Here is a 20,498-nt window from a genome sequence, read left to right as displayed (position 1 = left end):
TAAATTTTTTTTTGCGGGATTTCTGTATAATACAAAGTTTTTCTATTAATTAAGTGCAAACGAATATTCGAAAATAAATAGATGCACACATATTGGGACGTTTGGAAATCGAACCACCTTAACAATTTTATTACAGATGCAAAATCAAGTCGATTTCGCCAAAAGTCAAACCCAGCGCTATCCAGACACGCGCACTCGCGCATCGGAGCCAATCGCCGTCCCATCAATCCGACGCTTGATCACCTGCAAAAAGTAAAGAAAGATCGCCGATAACCCGGCCGGCTAATAAGTTTGCTCGCTCTTGCATGCCGGCACGGAATTGGTCCAATTCCCTCTTTAAATTCAGGAGGATTTTTTGGAGCGCTGATTTGAAGTGAATGCCAATTCTGTTTTAAAAAATTGATAATATCTCTCAGCCCATAAGTGCTAGCTAGATGCCTTATGAGCTACTCCTGTACAAACCTTCTACTCACAATAGTTATACGATACAAGTGCAGAAAATAGGAAATTCGCAACGAGTGGTGATAAGTTAAAACACGACCGAAGGGAGTGTTTTATATCGACACGTGTTTCGAATTACATATTCGCACGTGTATCGTAGTACAACGTTTTACAGTACACATAGCTCTTTAAAGTTTCGACATATCCATGCACTCATTTCAGCACGCGTGCGGGAAAGTAGCACCATATATACTGAAATATATGTACTATATGTACAAAAATAATATTTTTAATTTGACTAATATTATATACAATAATTTGGCAAATGAATTGCGAATACTGTCGGAGGAAATATGTAAACTAAAGTTAGTTAACAAAATGGTTACTGGATAAATGTTTTATAGCGGTAAGGCTTACTTAGATTATAGGGAACCGATGACATTGTGATAAATTTAATTGTAATAATTGATATATTTCGACATATTATAGGTATTTTTGATATTTTTTATTTATTTAAGTTTTAGATTTTTTTATTATTTAATGTACATATTTTGTACGCTTGCGTGCAAGCTGAATACAAGGATTCCTTTTTATTATTTAAGACCAAATTTTACTGTATTCTTACAAATAAAGAATTATGATGCCATTTCAGAGCAAACAGCGGTAGCGGCTCAAACTCATTTGTGTAGCGGCGCATGCACTATTAAGATATCAAAACAAGATGAAAATTTTATCTAATTGTTAATACAGAATCGGCATGAGCATGGCTGTTTGGTGGAGATGATGTTATTGGATCGCTTGAATTAAATTAAAGGGCGCATTTTATTAAATACTGTAATCAGAGGGTTTTGAGAACTGGGTAATATTTTATACCACGACGGTATCAAACAAGCGTGTGGCCTGCCTGATTTTAAGCAGCCACCGCTGCCTATGCCCCATAGGGCGCATGCAACTCTAGTGGAGTTATATACCCTACAAGCTATCAAGGATTTTTTCTTGGCAGCACTGGAAACAGCTCGATAAATTTTTTAACGCTTTTCTCAACTTGTACGCGCATATAATCCGTCGTCTCAATCACTTCAACTAAGGAACATATCAACGATATTTTCCTTCACCGAAAAGCGACTGGTAAATATCAAATGATATTTCGTACATTAGTTCCGAACTTCCGAAAAACTCATCGGTACGAGCCAGGGTTTGAACCCGCGACCTCCGGGTTGCAAGTCGCACGCTCTTACCGCTAGGCTATCAGCGCTTCTTAGGTACTCACACTACTATATATAAATTATCAAAAAAAGAAGATATAAAAAAAGCGACCAAGTCCACCGGTGATCGAGGCGGCAATCGAACCCGCGTCTTCAGCTTACGCGGCTAACGTAACGCGGCTTTATGACAAAATGGTAAGGGAATGGAAAAAAAGTTGGGAAACTTTTTGATCCTAAAAAGATCAAAAGACCTCGTGGTTTTGAAAAGAAATAACATAACAATCAGCAGTATAGCAGCATGGTTCCATTTTTATCGTTTGTCACCATGCCTGTCACGTTGTAAGTGTGAAAGTGACGGGCATAGTGACAAACGATAAAAATGGAACCATGCTGCTATACTGCTGATTGTTATGTTATTTCTTTTCAAAACCACGAGGTCTTTTGATCTTTTTAGGATCAAAAAGTTTCCCAACTTTTTTTCCATTCCGTTACCATTTTATACAGACTTTGTATGACGATAAATAAATAGAAGGATCGGAAAATGTATACACATTCTGGGACTCTAGTTTTCGCCTATTAGGATTGAAAAAGTCCCTGATTTAAAAAATCTTTAAATTCCCACCAATTATTACGTTTAGTTGAGTAAGTAACGTAACGTTTACTTCGTTCTACCGAAACCAAGATTTCAATGTACATAAATAAAAGTGGTTCCGTATTTAATACAGAGAAGTTATTTGTTCAAAAATCCAATACATTTATTACTTTTCGGATGAGCAGGGACGAGGGAGTATTTAATATAAACCACATCAAAAGAAAATCAAAAGAAGAGACTGAATCCCTATATTCACCAAGTTTTTGGCGAGAGGAGGATAACCAAGTCTGTCGCATATATTATGATTCCTTTTTTCCACTTCCACAGGCCAATTCGAACAAACATTAACATCAGAATGATATTTGAATCATTTTATTTAGTTATCGTGCATTTCGCTCATACTTGTCCATGTACATGTACTGGCGTAGGCGAGCCGCACGATAACTAAATAACATGATTCAAATATCATTCTAATTAGCTTGTTTGTCTATTGACATTACCACAGAAAATCTTGTATTCCGTGGCGATTACTTATTCTCAACAATAACTGCATGTATCTTCCTACATAGTTTTACTCGTAGTTTTAATATCTCCTCTACATGATGGCCCTGCGCTGGACCAGCGAGATGGCCATGCGATGGTTGAGTGCACGCACTATGGAATGGGCCACGTGTAGATACGTACGCACTATCGCTGGCCTACTACTGGTTTCGGCTGAAGGGCTTAGCCTTAAATAGAGATAAAACTTGTTACCTCTCATTCCAGCTCAATGGCGCGGCACCACCGACGTACTCAGTCGCTGCTGAACAAACAGCCCTGCAGATGGTCCAATCGGCTAGACTACTAGGCTTCCAAATAGACAGCGGCCTCACCTGGGACCAACATATCGATGACATATGCTCTAGGCTTGGCCGCGCATGCTTTGCGCTCCGTCGCCTCGCGAGTACCGCGTCTCGCAGCGTCGTACTAACGTGCTACTTTGCGACCGTCCACAGCCTCATCACCTATGGCGTGGAGCTGTGGGCGCGGGCTGCCGATGCCGATCGAGTCTTCAGGATGCAAAAGCGGGCGATACGCGCTATTGCGGGCGTGCCCGATGACGTGTCGTGCAGAGAGTTGTTTAAGGAATTGGATATTTTGCCCCTTCCTTGTGAGCACATCTTCCAAGTTGCTCTCTTTACATATAAAAACTACGATGCGTTTAGACAACGAGGTGTGAACGAATCCCGCGCGATGCGTAGCAACAAGCTTGCCCATCTCCTCGTCACTCCCGCCCACAAACTACACAGATCAGAAAAGTCGGTATACATCTCGGGCTCGTCTGTGTATAATAGACTACCTGACACAATAAAAAAAGATGCAACTTCTGCGGTGGTCTTCAAAGCTAGATTACGCAAGTGGCTTCTTAATCATCTATTTTATTCTGTAAACGAGTTCTACGAACTCCCTATGATATAATTAATCTCTCTAGTCAGTATTTGAATGTTTTACTGAAATAATTCAATGTGTATATTAAAATGAAATAATATTTCAATTAATTTTAAATTTGATATAGAATGTACCTGACATGTAACTTGGCGTTATTAATAAAGTATTTGTATTTGTACTACGCCGCGCCATAAGTCATCCGGTCCACTACTCTACACCCTGGCCTATCTTAGTGGACCAGTATAATGGCCCATCATGTAGAGGAGCTATAAAAAATTATTATCGTTTTTGTAACGGCCCGCTAACCAGACCTCGCAAAACGATTCGAAATCAGCGTACTCCTCGTACACGTAATAAAAGCAAAAACGTCAAGCGTAAACTAACACGAGGATTTCATCAGAAAACCTCGTCGGTATAATAATTGAATGAATATTCAGGCTTCTTAATCAATGGAGGCATTACCGAGCTGCAGGAGCAGTCACCAGCCTGTGAAATTGGACTCGAACAGATAAGGATGGTGCGATAGGGTTAAATGGGGGCGCGAGAGGGAGGCGGAATTTGCTGGCTTTTATAAATCATTTTTCCTGGCACGGCGAAGGTTTAGGGCGACTGCGGAGAGATAGGATTTAGTTTTTATGGCATAGACGGAAAATTTGTAAATGATGTGATAAAAATGTATTTGTTATCAATTTAAATAACAAAACTTCCGTGAGAATCAGACATTTATTATATTAAATCGGGGCAATTAATAAGGGGCATGTTGGCTAACCGACGCACACTAGCTCCAGTTGAATCTCCTCTTTGTGGAGCAAAAAAATCAAGCATTTTTCGACTTTATTAATGTGAGTGAGAGAGTGATAATTTAACTACTAAGTAATTAATAAAAGTTAGTTGTCTGTCTTATTTATCGTTTTTCTTCTACAGGTCAGAAAAAAATCACTGACTAATGAGAAACAGGGAAATCTTTTCTTATATAAATAAAAATAAGATCAAAATTGTCATCTTATTATACAACTAAAAATATAAAACTATTATTATTATTATTTGAACTTTATTACACAATAAAAATAAGTACAAATGGCGGACTTAATGCCTTAAGGCATTCTCTACCAGTAAACCATAGGACAAAACAGAAATTCTCGAATGTGGGTGACAGAAAAAATTACAACTATTCGCTATGTGCACGACTGTCACGCAACCTAGCGTCCGCAAGTATAGAGGAAAACGTCAATTCACTACATTTTATAAAACTACTCCAAAACGAAAAACTACTGAACAGATTTTCATACGACTTTCATCTATCAATAGAGTAATTCTTGAGGAAAGCTTAGGTATATAACTTGTTAAGGTTTTGTGTCAATAGGTTGAAATATAACGATGATGTCGGAAAAAATCATGCTGGCTAGGAGCTTTAATCGAAAACGCTGCCTAATCTGTTTGAGCTACGAGTATAACAACATAATGTATGGTGGGGTTGTTTCTCATTTATAGGTTTACAAAAAAAGTCCGCGATGTTAAATGTCTATCTTTTTAGGATAACTTACTATACCTATTCATAACTTCTAGAAGAAGATCACGTAATATGTGGCATTTGCAAAGCTATTTATATGGATACATTATTAGTAATTATCAAACTAAATACGTTAGGTATATTAAGCATTTCATGCAGATTACAATGGTCCCTTACACCAAGCAATTTAAATGAATATTTCAGGAGAAATCGTAAATTAAAATTTCATTTCGAGCCATATAACTTGTACGAAATATTAAAGACGCTATCCGCAGTTAGTTCTAATTTTTACCACCTTATGCGCTGGGATCGCTTTACTTACCCCCACCATGCACTTCGCATGGTCCCAATAAGTAATTTTGAAAAGTATTAGCTAAACTTGGCTGGAGTCAGGCATGTATACCAATAAATACACTTAGTGTTCTTGTGTGTTTAGTATATGAGAAGCTAACTATCCTGTCGCCTAAATTTATAAAATACATACAAGTTTTAGAATTTTTTGAAAAATTTACCCGTCACATAAAAGTTCCGTGTGCCGCCCGCCTTAGTTGCTGAAACGCTGAATTGCGATTATTTCTCTTTGCGTTTAGTTAATCAATTATTGTAATGTTGTTGGCGGAGACGTGTGGGTGTGCTTTTGGTGTGGGAAAACACGGCGTGTCGTCTGGCGACGAGATAAATTGGCGTTCAGTATCAGAGGCCAAAATGGAAATTATTTACTCTATGTTTGAAAATATTTAAGTTGTGCTTTGTTTAGTGTATTGTTTTTTGTATAGTATAATATCGGTGACAACAAAGCATAATACAGCCCGCCTAATGGTAAGCAGTCTCCGTAGCCTATGTACGCTTGCAACTCCAAAGGAGTTACATACACGTATAGACGAATTTTAAGACGAAATAACTTACAAAGTAAAGTATAAGGTTTTTTTATGATGACCGTTTGAGGTCAAAAGGAAATGGAACCCTCATAGGATTACTCGTGTGTCTGTCATAGAAAATTTGGTCTGAATTTGGTCGAGCAATTGAGTTAAAATTTGGTACCGGTAAAATGGGGTGAGTAGGTTTCGCGGGGAGAGCTGGGTTACGAGTGGGGAGAGAAGGGATGAAAGGGGGGTGGGAAGGGATTTTAAGGCTACCGCTACAAAAATAATGTATTCCAATTTAAAATGGAGCTATAGTAATACTCATAATAAAAAAAAAGATCCATCAATCTTCCAAAATCACTTCAGCATGAAATCCCATGTCACCCCAATTGCGAGGCAACACGGGGTGAGGTGGGTTATCCTGTTTATCGTCAATATTATGAAATGGAACTACCCAAAATAAAATAAAAACTAAAATACAAACGTCCGAAACACTTATTATATACTCCAGTCAGTTTGCATGTGTACAAATAGAATGTTATCGAGGTTTTTAATGTCAGTTTTGACCCTACTCACCCCATTTTATGGTACAGATAATGTAAGTCGGGGACCTCAAGACTACCGTACATCGTAAAAGTAATTTCAAACTTGAGGCCACTTTTGAGAGGATGGGCTCATGTACACGGTGCGAGAACTCTCATGTGAGTAACATTATTGCGGTATTTGATCGATCGGCCGAATTGGTTGTATCCTCAATAGTCAGCAATGTAACTAAAATCATATGCGAGTTCGCATGCCGTCTAAATCAGCCCTTTGTTCATAAATTTAAACAATAGGATAAATGGTTTTGAAGTTATGTATGCAAATAGGGGAAAATTTACCATAGTTCTTTTTTTATTGGCCATGGACCAGAAACTGCGCACTGACACTTTTTTTTCATGGACTTCAGTTCTTTCTGAATATCAAGTATGCACCTCTATTACGTACAGCCGAATGATATATCGTTAATTACACACAAATTTTATACACCGTTAACTATTATTTGGGTGCTGAAAGATTTCCCCCTTTTTATATGTTTTTTTTTTTTTATCAGAGATAATTTGGACTTATATAGCTTTGCTGTGTAAAACAAACTTCTTAAAAATATACTTAAATTTAAATACTCGCAATATATATTATATTTACGATAAACTTCTTCTTTTTCGTTTAAGAACGCTAAAAATGTTTATAATATTATACAACTTTTAAAAATATACAGAGAATAACATCTGAAAGCGATGTACTATATACTGAGCTATGGGATAAAAAAAAACTAGATAGAACCTACCTAAGTACTAAAACATTATCCAATTTTATTTTCAGCAGACGGTTACTCGCAAGATCAGACTCCAAAAAAGATCAACATTTGAGATGGCTCAAAGGTATTGGTTTTCTGCACGAAAAGAATGAATAGAAACTTTAATATATATATTAGGAAAATTTTACACAAATTGACTAAGTCTCACGGTAGGCCAAGAAGGCTTGTGTTGTGGATACTCAGACAACGATAAATATAATATACAAATACTTAAATACATAGAAAACATCCATGAATTAGGTACAAATATCTGTGCTCATCACAAAATGCCCTTACCGAGAACGAACCCACGACCATCGGCTTCATAGGCACTAGACCAGAACGGTTGTCAAAATTAAACGAAAACTCTTACTCAACAACTTCCAGCTGCAATATAAAGCAAGTAAGTTCAAACAAAATATTCATCGGTACAGGGCGGCAACGCTCTCACAATCTATCGCGATATAATGGAGCTGTTAAGGACAATATTCCGGGAAACATATTGGATGCAGCCCGGCGAATGTGTAAGCGAGCGAAGACGGCCGGACTGGGACTTAGTGGGAGGAAGGAAAACTAGATATACATTTAGTAGCTGGTTTCTTATTTGCCTTTTGTAAATTAGATCTGTCTAAAAATAAAAATAAAATTGAAAAAATTATAATAGCACTATATATTGAGTTAAAACTTTTTTACTAATTTTGGTTGGCTTAAAACCATATCCATCTTTTGCAGAAACCCGCAACAAAATCGGTTGCCTGCGACACAAACCAAAAAGCTCTCGAACTCTCGTTCTGGCTGTCGGAGATAAAAATGAACCTGGCAGCAGTAAAAATATCCGTTAGTAAAATTGCTGTCTATCTAGGCATTTAAATTCTGCATCATTTCAATACGTTCCTAACCGTAAAGAGTTGAACTCCGTTAAATCGACTTTGATAAGCCCCACGTGCTAATCATCTTGTTTTAATAAGGATGGCCTGGTTACCTTGGACGTTAACACTCTCCAGTAATTTATCCGTTTCTGGTTTGGCTCTAGTTTATTTTTCATAATCCCCTGTGCACCTCGCCCCTGAGCGAGTGATAAATCCGCAGCTACATCTGGCCAGGCGCTCGGTTCAATTTTATTACCATTCTCTCTCGGCGACTTATTTGATTCGCCGTCAAAGCCTTCGAGACGATCTTGGTTACATTATCTTCTTTACACTCCCGCCTTTTCTTACCTTATCTTATCATCGCCATCCTTTGCTGATCAGTCTACTCCCCGTTGCAACTGAGACACAGATGCTAAGCGGATCTGTTGAGTGCGGCACGCTTTTAGTTCCGCGTGGTAGACTCACTTTTGAAATGTATATTCTACGCGTTTCATTCTACGGAACTATCTGACTGGGCGACTGTAATCGCTGAGGTGCAATCGGTTCCGAAGTTCAAAAGTTAAAAGACCATTTGCGCCTCATTTCTTCAATCCAATGTTTTCAAACTTTCAAAAGTTTTTAAAGCAAAAATAACTTTGTTTGTGTACGTAAAGCTATTTAATTAAGAATTTTGACTTTTTCTTATTTTGAATCGTTACCACTTTTGAACCCGAACGTGTAACCCTTTACCCACGTGTGTCAAACGGAGTCGAAACTTGCAAAGTCATTCCTCAGTATGGGCAACTATTGTCGATTTGAGAATAGGTACAACTCGGATTTTTTTACACGAATATGAACCTTCTGTCTTACTGATTATGGTCTTAAAATACAGTTGCATAAGTCAGGACGCCTGGGTATTTCGCAGAATAATCTCAAACTACTTATAGCATCGCGGTTGTTAAATCAAGTTAGACACTTAAAAAGGAGCTTACGTATTATACGAATGTCTCATATCAGCATATCACTCTTTTTTCATTCAGTTTCCAACCATTGTTCTTGAATTGTGATATTTTACATAATTCTTTACAAAGTCATCCGGATTTTACGATACTGTGCGGAGAGCTTATCGATGTAGAATTTGTTTTGTTGGACAATAAAACGGTTTTACAACTCTTACAAAATATAACGTTGCCGTTGGCGTGAACGAGGAAATGGATTCAGTTAGTTTTGGTAGATATATTTTGATTATATTTTAATCAAATTTATGTTATGTATATTATACTTGTATTTCATTTTTAGGGTTCCGTACCCAAAGGGTAAAACGGGACTCCGCTGTCCGTCCTTCTGTCTGTCTGTCCCTCTATCACCAGGCTGTACGAGTATCTCATGAAGCGTGATACTCGTAGTTAGACAGTTGAAATTTTCACAGATAATGTATTTTTTTTTGGGGTTCTTCAAAAAAGGAGTGTACAAGTTTTAAAGGGTCGGCAACGTGCATGTAACACCTCTGGAGTTGCAGGCGTCCATAGGCTGTCGTGGCTGCTTACCATCAGGTGGGCCGTATGCTTGTTTGCCACCGTCGTGATATAAAAAAAAATCTGTTGCCGCTATAACAACAAATAGGTACTAAAAAAAAAAAATATTTAAGAGGGCTCCCATGATTTTTTTTGCCGTTTTTATAGATAATGGAACCTGAATCCTTGGAACGGAACCTTCGTGCGCGATTCCTACTCGCAATTGGCTGGTTTTTATTATTTCGGTTTTTCTTTTTTACTCCAATTCATTAATTCAATTCAATTCAATATTATTATTTCGAACAATCCATATTAGTGTTAGTACATAGCACAGCAAAACTTATAAATCTATGTTAGTGACATCTATAACAAGAAACAAAAATAAATATAAATAAAAATAAACACCAATTAATTACCCCAGCCTTTTTCGTAGATTTTAACTACATGTTGTTTTTTATATTATTATATGTCATATAATCTGAAAGGCGAATATTTACATACATCGTACTGAATAACTTTCACTCCTCCTTCTTCCTTCTTCCTCGCGTTGTCCCGGCATTTTGCCATGGCTCATGGGAGCCTGGGGTCCGCTTGACAACTAATCCCAAGATTTGGCGTAGGCACTAATTTTTACGAAAGCGACTGCCATCTGCCCTTCCAACCCAGAGGGTAAGCTAGGCCTTGTTGGGATTAGTCCGGTTTCCTCACGATGTTTTCCTTCACCGAAAAGCGGCTGGTAAATATCAAATGATATTTCGTACATAAGTTCCGAAAAACTCATTGGTACGAGCCGGGGTTTGAACCCGCGACCTCCGGATTGAATAACTTTCACTATGAACTTAAATCTATAAATAAGTATCTAATCTTAAGGGGTCCACTGTTTAACAGTCCGCCGGACAGTATTGGCCTGCCAGTTGTTCGGAACTGCCAACATGTTGTTGTAACTGACAAGCCGGACGGCGGACTGTTAATCAGTTGGCCTCTTTGCACCAAAATCGTGTATCTATATTTGGCTGTCCCGTTGAAAACATGAACAATCGTTTTTTTTTATACCTAGAAGATTCCGATCTATCAGTAAATACTTGAAAATGATTTACTTATAATCTTTTCAGTTATATTATCACTGATTTCATGTACTATTTGGGATCCGCGTCGCACGAAATCGGCGTTTGTTAAGCAAAACATGTTAAGTGGAATTGACTTGGTAAGTTTAGTACGCGCAATACTATTCAATATTCCTTACTACTACTATTGGTAGCTCTACAAGCCGTAAATCTCGCGAGTCAAATGGGCCATTTTGAAAAATAAAATATTCACAAAAAATCTGTCTAAGTGTCGAACATGCTCACATCATTTCACGAGAATCGGTTAAGAAATGCGACCTGAAAGAAGACTGAAACGGAGACACACTCACCCGATCAATAAGATACATTATTCACATTACGATAGATACTTAACTAGAACTGCCTGTGAAAAATGTGAAAAGAAAATACAATCAGACAATACCGGATCTCACGACAGTCATGATTATTTATATCTTGGTCTTTGGTTTACGCTTTACGCCTTAAGCTGCATACAGTCATGTTTCACGGAAAAAAATCCATTGAACGTGACGCTGTCTGCAGCATACAACGTGGCTGGCTATTCCATTTTGAAAACCATCAATAAATGTCGGCAGACCTAAATGAAAACCGAAACCATTTCATTACGCTTTTGAGAACCAGCGGCGCTTAAACCTCGCCGCGCGTTGCCACAATACCAACGATGCGACGATCACTTTATTAGCTGCATTGTGCTAAACTACCACGCTATCATTATTACTATAGTCGGACTATTTAACATTATCTATCAAAAACAGACCTTATTAACGATGGCGTTTACGCTACGAGGCTACGTATGTGTATTGGTAGGGTAGAACGTTCATAATATCGTAAGCGCCATCGACCATAAGGTCCGTGTAATAGATTATGTAACATAATTTACTAGCGTTTAATTTTCAAAGTCGCATTATAAACTTAGTGGTTGTGTCGTATGTGTCGATGATGGTATACCAAGCACCTAGAGTCAACCTTTTCTTGTGACATCCACGTACCTCATCTTGGTCTACCTGCCACGAACAGAACTACACTGTCCAACAAAAGTAAACCGATGTGTGACAGCGAAAAGTCGTGTGCTACTCTGCAGCGGCGCCACCACAATGACAATTAATGAATGTACCTACCTAAAACGTACATTATGTACCTATAATGTTATGACACACTATAGGTACATGATGTCCGTTTTGGGTACATCATTTCATCATATGATTCATTAATTTTCATTATGGTGGCGCCGCTGCAGAGTAGCATACGAAAAGTCAGGCACGTTGTCCCTCCGTAATGCACGGCGCTGATGCCGCGTTCTCTTTCTCGCTCACTAGACTGTACCTTTAACCCTTTGAACGGCACGCCTATAGTGTGCGGCGCGTCATTATGAACCTTGTCGAATTGCACGAAGGTTGAAATTGGGCTGTAGCTGTGCGCGACAATTGACGTCTTTGGTGTTCAAAGAGTCAATGATATCATAGCTGAGAAAAATCGCATGCGCGCCCTAATAATTGATTGAAATAGAGATGCCACGAATATTCGGCAACTTTTCGGTATTCGGACACTTTGCCAACTATACGGTATTCGGCCAAATATGGGCTACTTACTGTTCGGCCGAATATCGAATATCTGTTACACCTAGGTACTTGAAAAAATACACAATAAAAATAACCAAAAACCAATATATTTAATATGTATTCTTGGAAAGCTGTTAATTACGAGTACCCGTTTTTTGAGCATTTGTTGATTACCAATAATTTTATTTTTATCATGGATGCAACAAAAATGAAATTAGTTAGCGAATAGTTTTCATAATTATTAATGGGACTCAAATCATTTGTATGTTATGCCGAATATTCAGCGCTTCGGCCAAGAGACAGAGGCCGAATACTCGGTATTCGGCCAAAACCAACTATTTGAGGCATCTCTAGTAATAACGTTCGGTTAAATCTGATGTTCCCTAATATATTGTGTTTACAGAATATTTTAAGAAACCAAATAGGTAAAAATACAGTTGTATCATCGTTTGCTTTTCGGCTTCCCCTTTGCAAACTGGCAGCTTCGGCGTCAAGTACCACTAGACACGAAATTATATCGATATTGGATATACACACACTAAGCCAGGTAAGTACGTACATTTATTTTTAACCATCATGCTTATTAGTGGTAGATAAATAAAAATAAAATAAATATTTGGGGAAGATCTTACACAGATCGACCTAGCCCCAAACTACGCAAAGCTTGTACTGTGGGTACTAGGCAACGATTTACATATGTATATAGATGAACACATACGTATACATAGAAAATACCCATGACTCAGGAACAAAATATCTGTGTTCAATGTTCCTCACACAAATAAATGCCCTAACCGGGATTCGAACCCAGGACCATCGGCTTCATAGGCCAGACCACTCGAGATTTACATGTACTTACTTTGAATTTTTCCCTATTTTTGAAAGGCGTTTTTAAGCGATCGATTACTTGTAATTTTCTATGACCAACGCCATATATGGTGTAGGTCGCGGTGCAGGCAGACCGAAAAGGAGATGGCGGGACGACTTGCACGCATTTTATCCGGATTGGCGGCAATGTACAAATGACAGGGTTGAGTGGAAGAAGCGAGAGGAAGCCTTTGCCCAGCAGTGGGACACTAAATTGGGCTTAAAAAACCGCCATATTTAGAAAGACTTGACAACGACTAGAAACATTTGTTATGCTTTACGGGCTATATTTTATTTCGATTTTTTTGGTTAGTTTATTAAGGATGACTCACGCTGGACCGGGCCGGGGCTGAGCCATCCAACACGTCATTTTCTATGACGGCTGATCGGTGATCTCGTGGTGCTTTCCGCTTTCCATGGAAAGTTGGCCGAAACTTTAATCCAATTGACATATATAAAACATAGAAAATGACGTGTTGAACGCCTCGGCCCCGGCCCGGTCTAACGTGAGTAACCATTTAGTCAATAAATAAATATTCAGTGCAATGCTCGTTTTTTATATAAGGTGCCCAAATGTTCCGAATCGGGTTAATCCGAAAATCTAGGTCACATAATATCACAATACCTATAAGAGAATCATTGATCATTGGGTATATTTTTCAAATTACTTATGTGAATCGAGCATATGTTATTAAATATAACATAAAACAACTTAGCTAGTCTGATATGTAACCTCAACCAATCATGTTAATTCCATCATGTTGTCAGACTTTATCGGAACTACCGGAAAATAATTATTTTCGGATAATAAGTTTTATTTTAATTTTTTATAAATTTTCAGACAAAAACTTGTTACTCGAGCTTGTTTCCCGCTCTGTCACCCCTATTAGAGACAGACTTAACCATGTTGAATAAGATCTATGTAAACTACACAAATGATATAGAGGATAAATTTATCCTGGACTCCCAGGGTTATGGCATAACTGTGTCTAAGATAGGTTACAATTATCGAAAAGATGCTGTTGCTTACGTGAATCGAGAAGTAAGTTTTAAGGTTCCACAGAGTACCAGTTCGCCGGACGATATCGGCCTATCGCAAAAGCTGACAATCGCAAATAAATGACAGGTTGATATCGTCCGGCAAACTGGTAATCAGTGGGCCCCTTTACATCTTTTAATTAATTAAGCATTGTGACCTATTATAGGACTTTTTGCGACTTTTCTTAATGTGTCTTGCACTCATTAAGGAGATTTTTTTATTTAGACACATTTATGTAAAATGTGATGAGTAAGATATAAAATCCACGTACTAAAATTGAACTTTATTTTGAAAGAAGTATAATCTTATATAGATAATAAATAAATGTAAGCAAACGTAATAATATTCCTTTGATTTGAATTATGGCAACACAGCTTATTTCCTTTCAACAAGTAACATTTCGAAAGAACTAAATTTCCATTTATTGTTAAATAAGTGCAAACAATCTTTGTATTTTTTTCAGTTCAGTTCCAAAACATATATGCGTATACGAGATATCCTCGACTTAAATGACATCGATAAAAACTCTTCTATATTAATTGTCAATGGATTTCATTATAAGGTAGGTAGTAGCTTTGGTCTAAATAACGATCACATCCTGCATGCCACTTGTTAATTTTGTCAACGACAACTAATAATAAAAGTGTTTTTGCAATAACCCAGTCTACCCAAACATCAAATCATAGACCGTTTTACAGTTCACTTTTTCTAAAATAGTCCCAATGCCTGCTGCGACCAGTTCATAGATGTCTATTGTTGCGCCTGTGAACGGGTACCAGCAGGCCTCTCCACCCACCTCTACGTGTTGGATCTATATCCCCACGCAAGCCTATCAAAAGACCGGGATTTATAGGCCCGTGGAATCCAAGGAGATACAAATAGTGACTAACCATAACAATCAATTTAAAAATATACATTACGAGCATGTACAGACAACTTTTAATCGTTGTTAATCCCCAAAAAGTTTTAACCTATCTCACAGGGGCAAAACAATTGGCGTTATAATTCTGTAAAAAAAAAAACATTTTTAAATTCAGGGCACCTGGGAATCCATCTTCGCGCAAGCTTCAGTGACAAGTAAGCAATTCCGTAGTGGAAAACAGACTTTAAAGATAGAAATGATGCAAACAATCACACAAACATTGTTCTTGAGCGATGCAAAAGCACAATTTAAGGTAATGTAATGTAAGGCACTCACTTGTAGACGAAACTTTTCACTACTATTCTGCCTCACTAGTATGCATACTAGCCTATGCCGCGTAGCGATTACAATCGTTAACGCTCCGTAGCGTAGCGTAGTCATCTCTCTCTATCACTCTTCCATATTAGTGCGACTGTGACAGTTCCGTTTCGTTCGCCACGGAGCGTGAACGATAAGCACGATGGCTACGCGGGCAGGCGTAACAGCCATCGAAATCAGGTTAAATTTGAAATTATGCTCAATAAAATTAAATAAACAATTGTAAGAAATTGCGACAATGACTGTTGATAGTTTAATGGTGCTCCAACCGTGGCTGTTATAGATGTTATATAACATTATGTGACAGGGACAACATAATAAAACACTGTCAATCCTATCATGTAGTCTCTGTCACATGAATGTTACATACAATTTTATAATAGCTAATATGCCAATACAGCTTCTGTGCAACATTTTATAACTATATCACCAAATGTTTACGTGTATTCATTTCAGGCTATTTCCTTACATCTATCTCAAGTTGGTGTGATCATGACATTCCTGTTACCATACCGCAATTCAAGCATTATCAAGCTTCTAGACACTATGTCACAAAATCCCAAATTAATTGAGAATATAAATAAGAGAATGCAATGGAAATTCGTTAACGTTGCTCTTCCAAAATTCAAAATAAAAACGTGTTTGGATTGGACGCCTTATTTAAAGCAGGTGACGATGACGTGGTAATTGACGGTAACAAATTTAGATAAGATGAAGTATAAGAATCATATGCAGTTAAACTTAGCTATAACGTACTCACCTTACCTTCAATAATCAAAAGTACCAGACCTTCTACATTGCTAACTTTGAGACCCATCAATAAATAACCAGTTGGAGAAATAACAAAGAAACTCTAGGGAAGTTGAGGAGGCGAGGAAAAATATAATCCTAAAATGTTTTTTTATTATGTTACGAAGTCGTATGAATATATTTTTGTGATTAAAAAAGATATTAATCATTAATGATTTAATTGTAGGTAATGGTTTACCAAATTTTATATCATGGTTGAACATCAAATCGGTCTCTGCCTTTCATGCTGATATGTCAAACAATGTACAAAACGACGACGATATTTGTTTAGTCTTTTTTCGCAACTGTGATGAAAAACATTGTTTGTAACATAGGAGGTATTAAGATTGAAAATTCGCATCATATAAATTCTATTAGCTTTAATCATAGAGAAAGAAGTAAGCTTAGAGCACTCCATACATGAGCTTTTTTACTGATGAGAATGATTATAATAAGTTACATGTGTGTATGGTAAAACTTGTTATTAATAATATTATAACTCCCTAATAACATAAAACTTATTAACCTTAAAGCTTATATATAAATAAATATATACAAATAAGTTTTTCTCAATGCTCGGTTAAAACATATTGGGGACGCGAGGAAGATCGAAGGACCAGCAGAAAGCGCAGTCGGAGAAGTATAAAGGGACTATAAAAACGTAAAATTAGAATAAAACAAAAAGGTCACCGTCTTTTATTATATAAAGCGCAGGTTCGACCTCATATGGACTACTGATCTCATCTCTGGTCTGGCGCTCCTCAATACCAGCTCCTTCCTCTTGACTCCATCCAGCGGGCAGTTCGTATTGTCGGCGATCCCGAACTTACTGACGGATTAGAACTTCTTAGCCTTCGGAGAGACGTTGGCTCTCTTTATATGTTCTACCGTCTGTACAATGGGGAATGCTCCGAAGAACTTTTTGAAATGGTGCTACCGTCACGTTTTTATCACCGCACCTCCCGCCAAAGGAGAAAAGCTCATCCTCACTTCTTAGATACATGGCACACCAAGAATAAGCAGGCATCTCGCTCATTTCTTCCTAGAATTGAGTGAATGAGTTGCCTTCTGAGGTATTTCCTTTGCGCTACGACATGGGATTCTTCAAGAAGCGGGTATTTAGGGTTCTCAAGGGTCGGCAACACTTAAGTGGCCCCTATGATGTTGTTTATGTCCATGTGCGACGATGACCGCTTCCCATCAGGTGGATCGTTCCTCGTTTGCTGACTATACTATAACATAAAAAAGGATGTTAAGAATGAAGCCGACTGACCTGAATCCCAATCGTAGGGTTTATTTACGGCGGCCGCCAATAACATATTTCCAATATTTTCTTCTCTCTGTTTATCACTACTCCTTCACACTCACGTTTATTTAATTATAATATATTACGAGTATGTAGTAATACTTTTCGTGGTAGAAAAAATGTATATGGTTTTTCACTTGATTGACATCGCCAAATTTATTTAAATTTTGCTCTTCTTTATTTGCGTTTAAGTTAGTCAGCAAAAGGCGGGTGATATGAAAATAAAAATGAGGTCGAATGGAGAGTAGAGTGTGAAAGAAGAGCGAGTGAGATGGATCAATATGAAAGATAATTAATGAAAAGGGGCACGAACACATATTATAAAAAGTTTTTTATATGTGTATGAAGTGAGCACTCTAAGCTTACTTATTTCTTTATGCTCTAGTTCGAAATTTTGGCCATACCTCCCTTACTGCACAATGTACTGTTACAGATCGGTCTCAGCCTAACAACTGATATGAAAAACACTGGCCTGAATGGTATCTTAAAAGATAAGGCTTCTGGACCCAATATGTACGTTAGTAAGGCGAAGCAAAAACTTTTCGTAGAAATCAGCGAGGGTCCCGGGCGGAGTCAAGGTAAGCATTCAAAGTATTTAAAGATACAGTTATCTTTAGTCATATTAAAATGCACTTAAGATACCGTTTTTAAAAATGAAATATAGCAGTTTGAATCCTACATTACTATTACCTACAACTATTTTTAATTTTAAATAATCACGTGGGAAACACATCGATAGAAATTTATTAACGAAATACATGAATTTAATAACAAAGTTGTTCTCTTAAATTGGTATGTAGTCAAAGAATGTTTCTTGATGTAAATCAAGATTGTGACGACCGGTCTGACCTAGTGGGTAGCGACCCTGCCCATGAAGCCAATGGTGCTGGGTTCGAATCCTGATAAAGGCATTTATTTGTGTGATGAGCACAGATATTTGTTCCTGAGTCATAGGTGTTTTCTATGTATATAAGTATATGTGTATTACATATATATATCGTTGTCTGAGTACCCACAACACAAGCTTTCAATTCAATTCAATTTCTTTATTGTTGGTTATATATAGGTAATAAAGATATTCTAAAATGGTTGTCCATTATAACCTGCCTTTAAAGCGTATAATATTCTTAAACTACATGCATTATAAATTAAACTAACATAATTAATGAGCATAATATAATCAAAACATAACAATAACATACAATAATTATTTTACATCAAACAATATTAATTACATGTCACAAACGAGATCCCGTTTCCCATAATTAAATTTAAATGTCAAAATTATCATCAAAAAATATTTTATATCACAATAACTTTCTTCTTCTTCTTCTTTTAACTTCTTGAGCTTACCGTGTGACTTTGTCAATCTGTGTAAGGATGTCCTATAATATTTATTTATTTATTAGCAATAAAATCGGCTGAATTATCCTAGGTCCTTTAATTAAAGCAATTTAAAAATCAAATAGGTATGTTTTGCCTTTCTCTACAGTCACTCATTTCAAAATTCACGAGTCACCGAAATATTATCAATTTACAGTTGATACAGTCGGACCAAGCTAGGTCTGCTCATACTTCGTAATTACAATAAACCACCTCAAATATAATTAAAAAAGTGAGATTTATATTTAATGACATTCTTACACCTGGTTCTATCACAGCCGGTGCAGAGTTAGTTTAGATAGAAGACATACACCATGATTTCACCGTGATTTCAGTGGGCCTCGCCGATACGCCGCAGGTTGTACCTGAATTAAAGCACCCAGCATCGCCTCCCGTGACCCTGGAGGATTTTACAGTTGACGGTCCATTCTTCTTTACTGTCACTATGACTGTGCGTCAAGGAAAGAGAAAACGATCTAATAAAATATTTCGAGTGTTCACCGGAGTTTACTATGGGCCGGAGTAACTAAAAATATAAATACAACTAACAATAAATACAAGTAACAATAAATCCAAAATTCTATTGATTTTTATTTATTTATTTATAACGGTTAAACAAATAGACCTAAAACGTGGTGTAATTAAAAAGAAACTGCAGAAAACAAACAACAAAAACCAAACAAGTCAGTCTAACTTTATAACAGAAATTATTACGACGAAATTAAATCATAATGAATTGTGTGGTGGTTCGGCAACTTTGGAGCGCGACTCAAGCTTGCAACTGGACGGATTTCTAGGATTCTTGTACCTTAATAGGCACTTCAACTAATTTTATTGTAGAACATTGAGAAACAAAACTAAATCAGACTCCGTATTCCTGAACGTAAATCATTACAAATTTTCTGCACTCCGTATTCCCTCTTATTTGATTAATTTTAGATCCGGAAAAACTTCGGTCTAAAGTAAAGCAATGAGAATAAAACTACAGAACAAATCAAATTAATGTACATGTCTTTTCTTTTATTTGTGTTTTAAGTAGTCGCATCCTTGATTGACGCCAAAAGTGACACCAAAGTATCCAGATTGTTCACTCATTACGCTGACACAGTATTGTATACCGTCGTACAGAAGTCTAATGAGTGAGAATGACAAATTTAGGCGTGCATACCTGTTTCGTGAGCACCCTCCACCCACAAAGCTCCACGAATCACGAGGCCCGCTATCAAAAAAAATGTCAAGGTCAGCAATGCGAATAAAATTCCTAAAAAGCAAATAACCTTGCTCTCTACTCTGCTCTTGAAATTGTAGTATGAAAAAAAACTTGAAAAAGCAAAATTGTGTCTCCGGCAACATGTCTTCTGATAAAGATAGGTTTATTGATCGATCGCCTTTGTTTTTGAATAAGGATCTGAGGCGGATTATCCGAAATTCATTCACATCTGGTTAAATTATTTAACCAGATGTGAATGAGAAAT

The 20,498-nt window shown here is 37.2% G+C and overlaps 1 protein-coding gene across 1 annotated transcript; it reads left to right on the top strand.

Annotated features, from left to right (window-relative positions):
* Positions 1-9,215: 9,215 nt before the first annotated feature.
* On the top strand, positions 9,216-19,549 carry LOC133517413 (serine protease inhibitor 3/4-like). The gene is made up of 9 exons (XM_061850729.1): positions 9,216-9,453; positions 10,850-10,941; positions 12,803-12,946; positions 14,108-14,308; positions 14,769-14,867; positions 15,343-15,480; positions 16,002-16,214; positions 18,074-18,218; positions 19,359-19,549. Exons 1-9 carry the CDS (start codon positions 9,435-9,437, stop codon positions 19,547-19,549), a joined length of 1,242 nt encoding a protein of 413 aa, XP_061706713.1. The 5' UTR covers positions 9,216-9,434.
* Positions 19,550-20,498: the final 949 nt, after the last annotated feature.

This window comes from Cydia pomonella, chromosome 4 (genome assembly GCF_033807575.1).
Source record: "Cydia pomonella isolate Wapato2018A chromosome 4, ilCydPomo1, whole genome shotgun sequence".
Taxonomy (NCBI): Eukaryota; Metazoa; Arthropoda; class Insecta; order Lepidoptera; family Tortricidae; genus Cydia; species Cydia pomonella.
The sequence above is the reverse complement of the archived record's forward strand: the minus strand, read 5'-3'. Positions and strand labels throughout refer to the sequence as shown.

Coding starts and splice junctions, on each gene's coding strand:
- LOC133517413 (XM_061850729.1), top strand. Junction 14,309..14,768: donor TTGCTTACGTGAATCGAGAA/GTAAGTTTTAAG, acceptor TATTTTTTTCAG/TTCAGTTCCAAAACATATAT. Junction 16,215..18,073: donor GGACGCCTTATTTAAAGCAG/GTGACGATGACG, acceptor GTACTGTTACAG/ATCGGTCTCAGCCTAACAAC.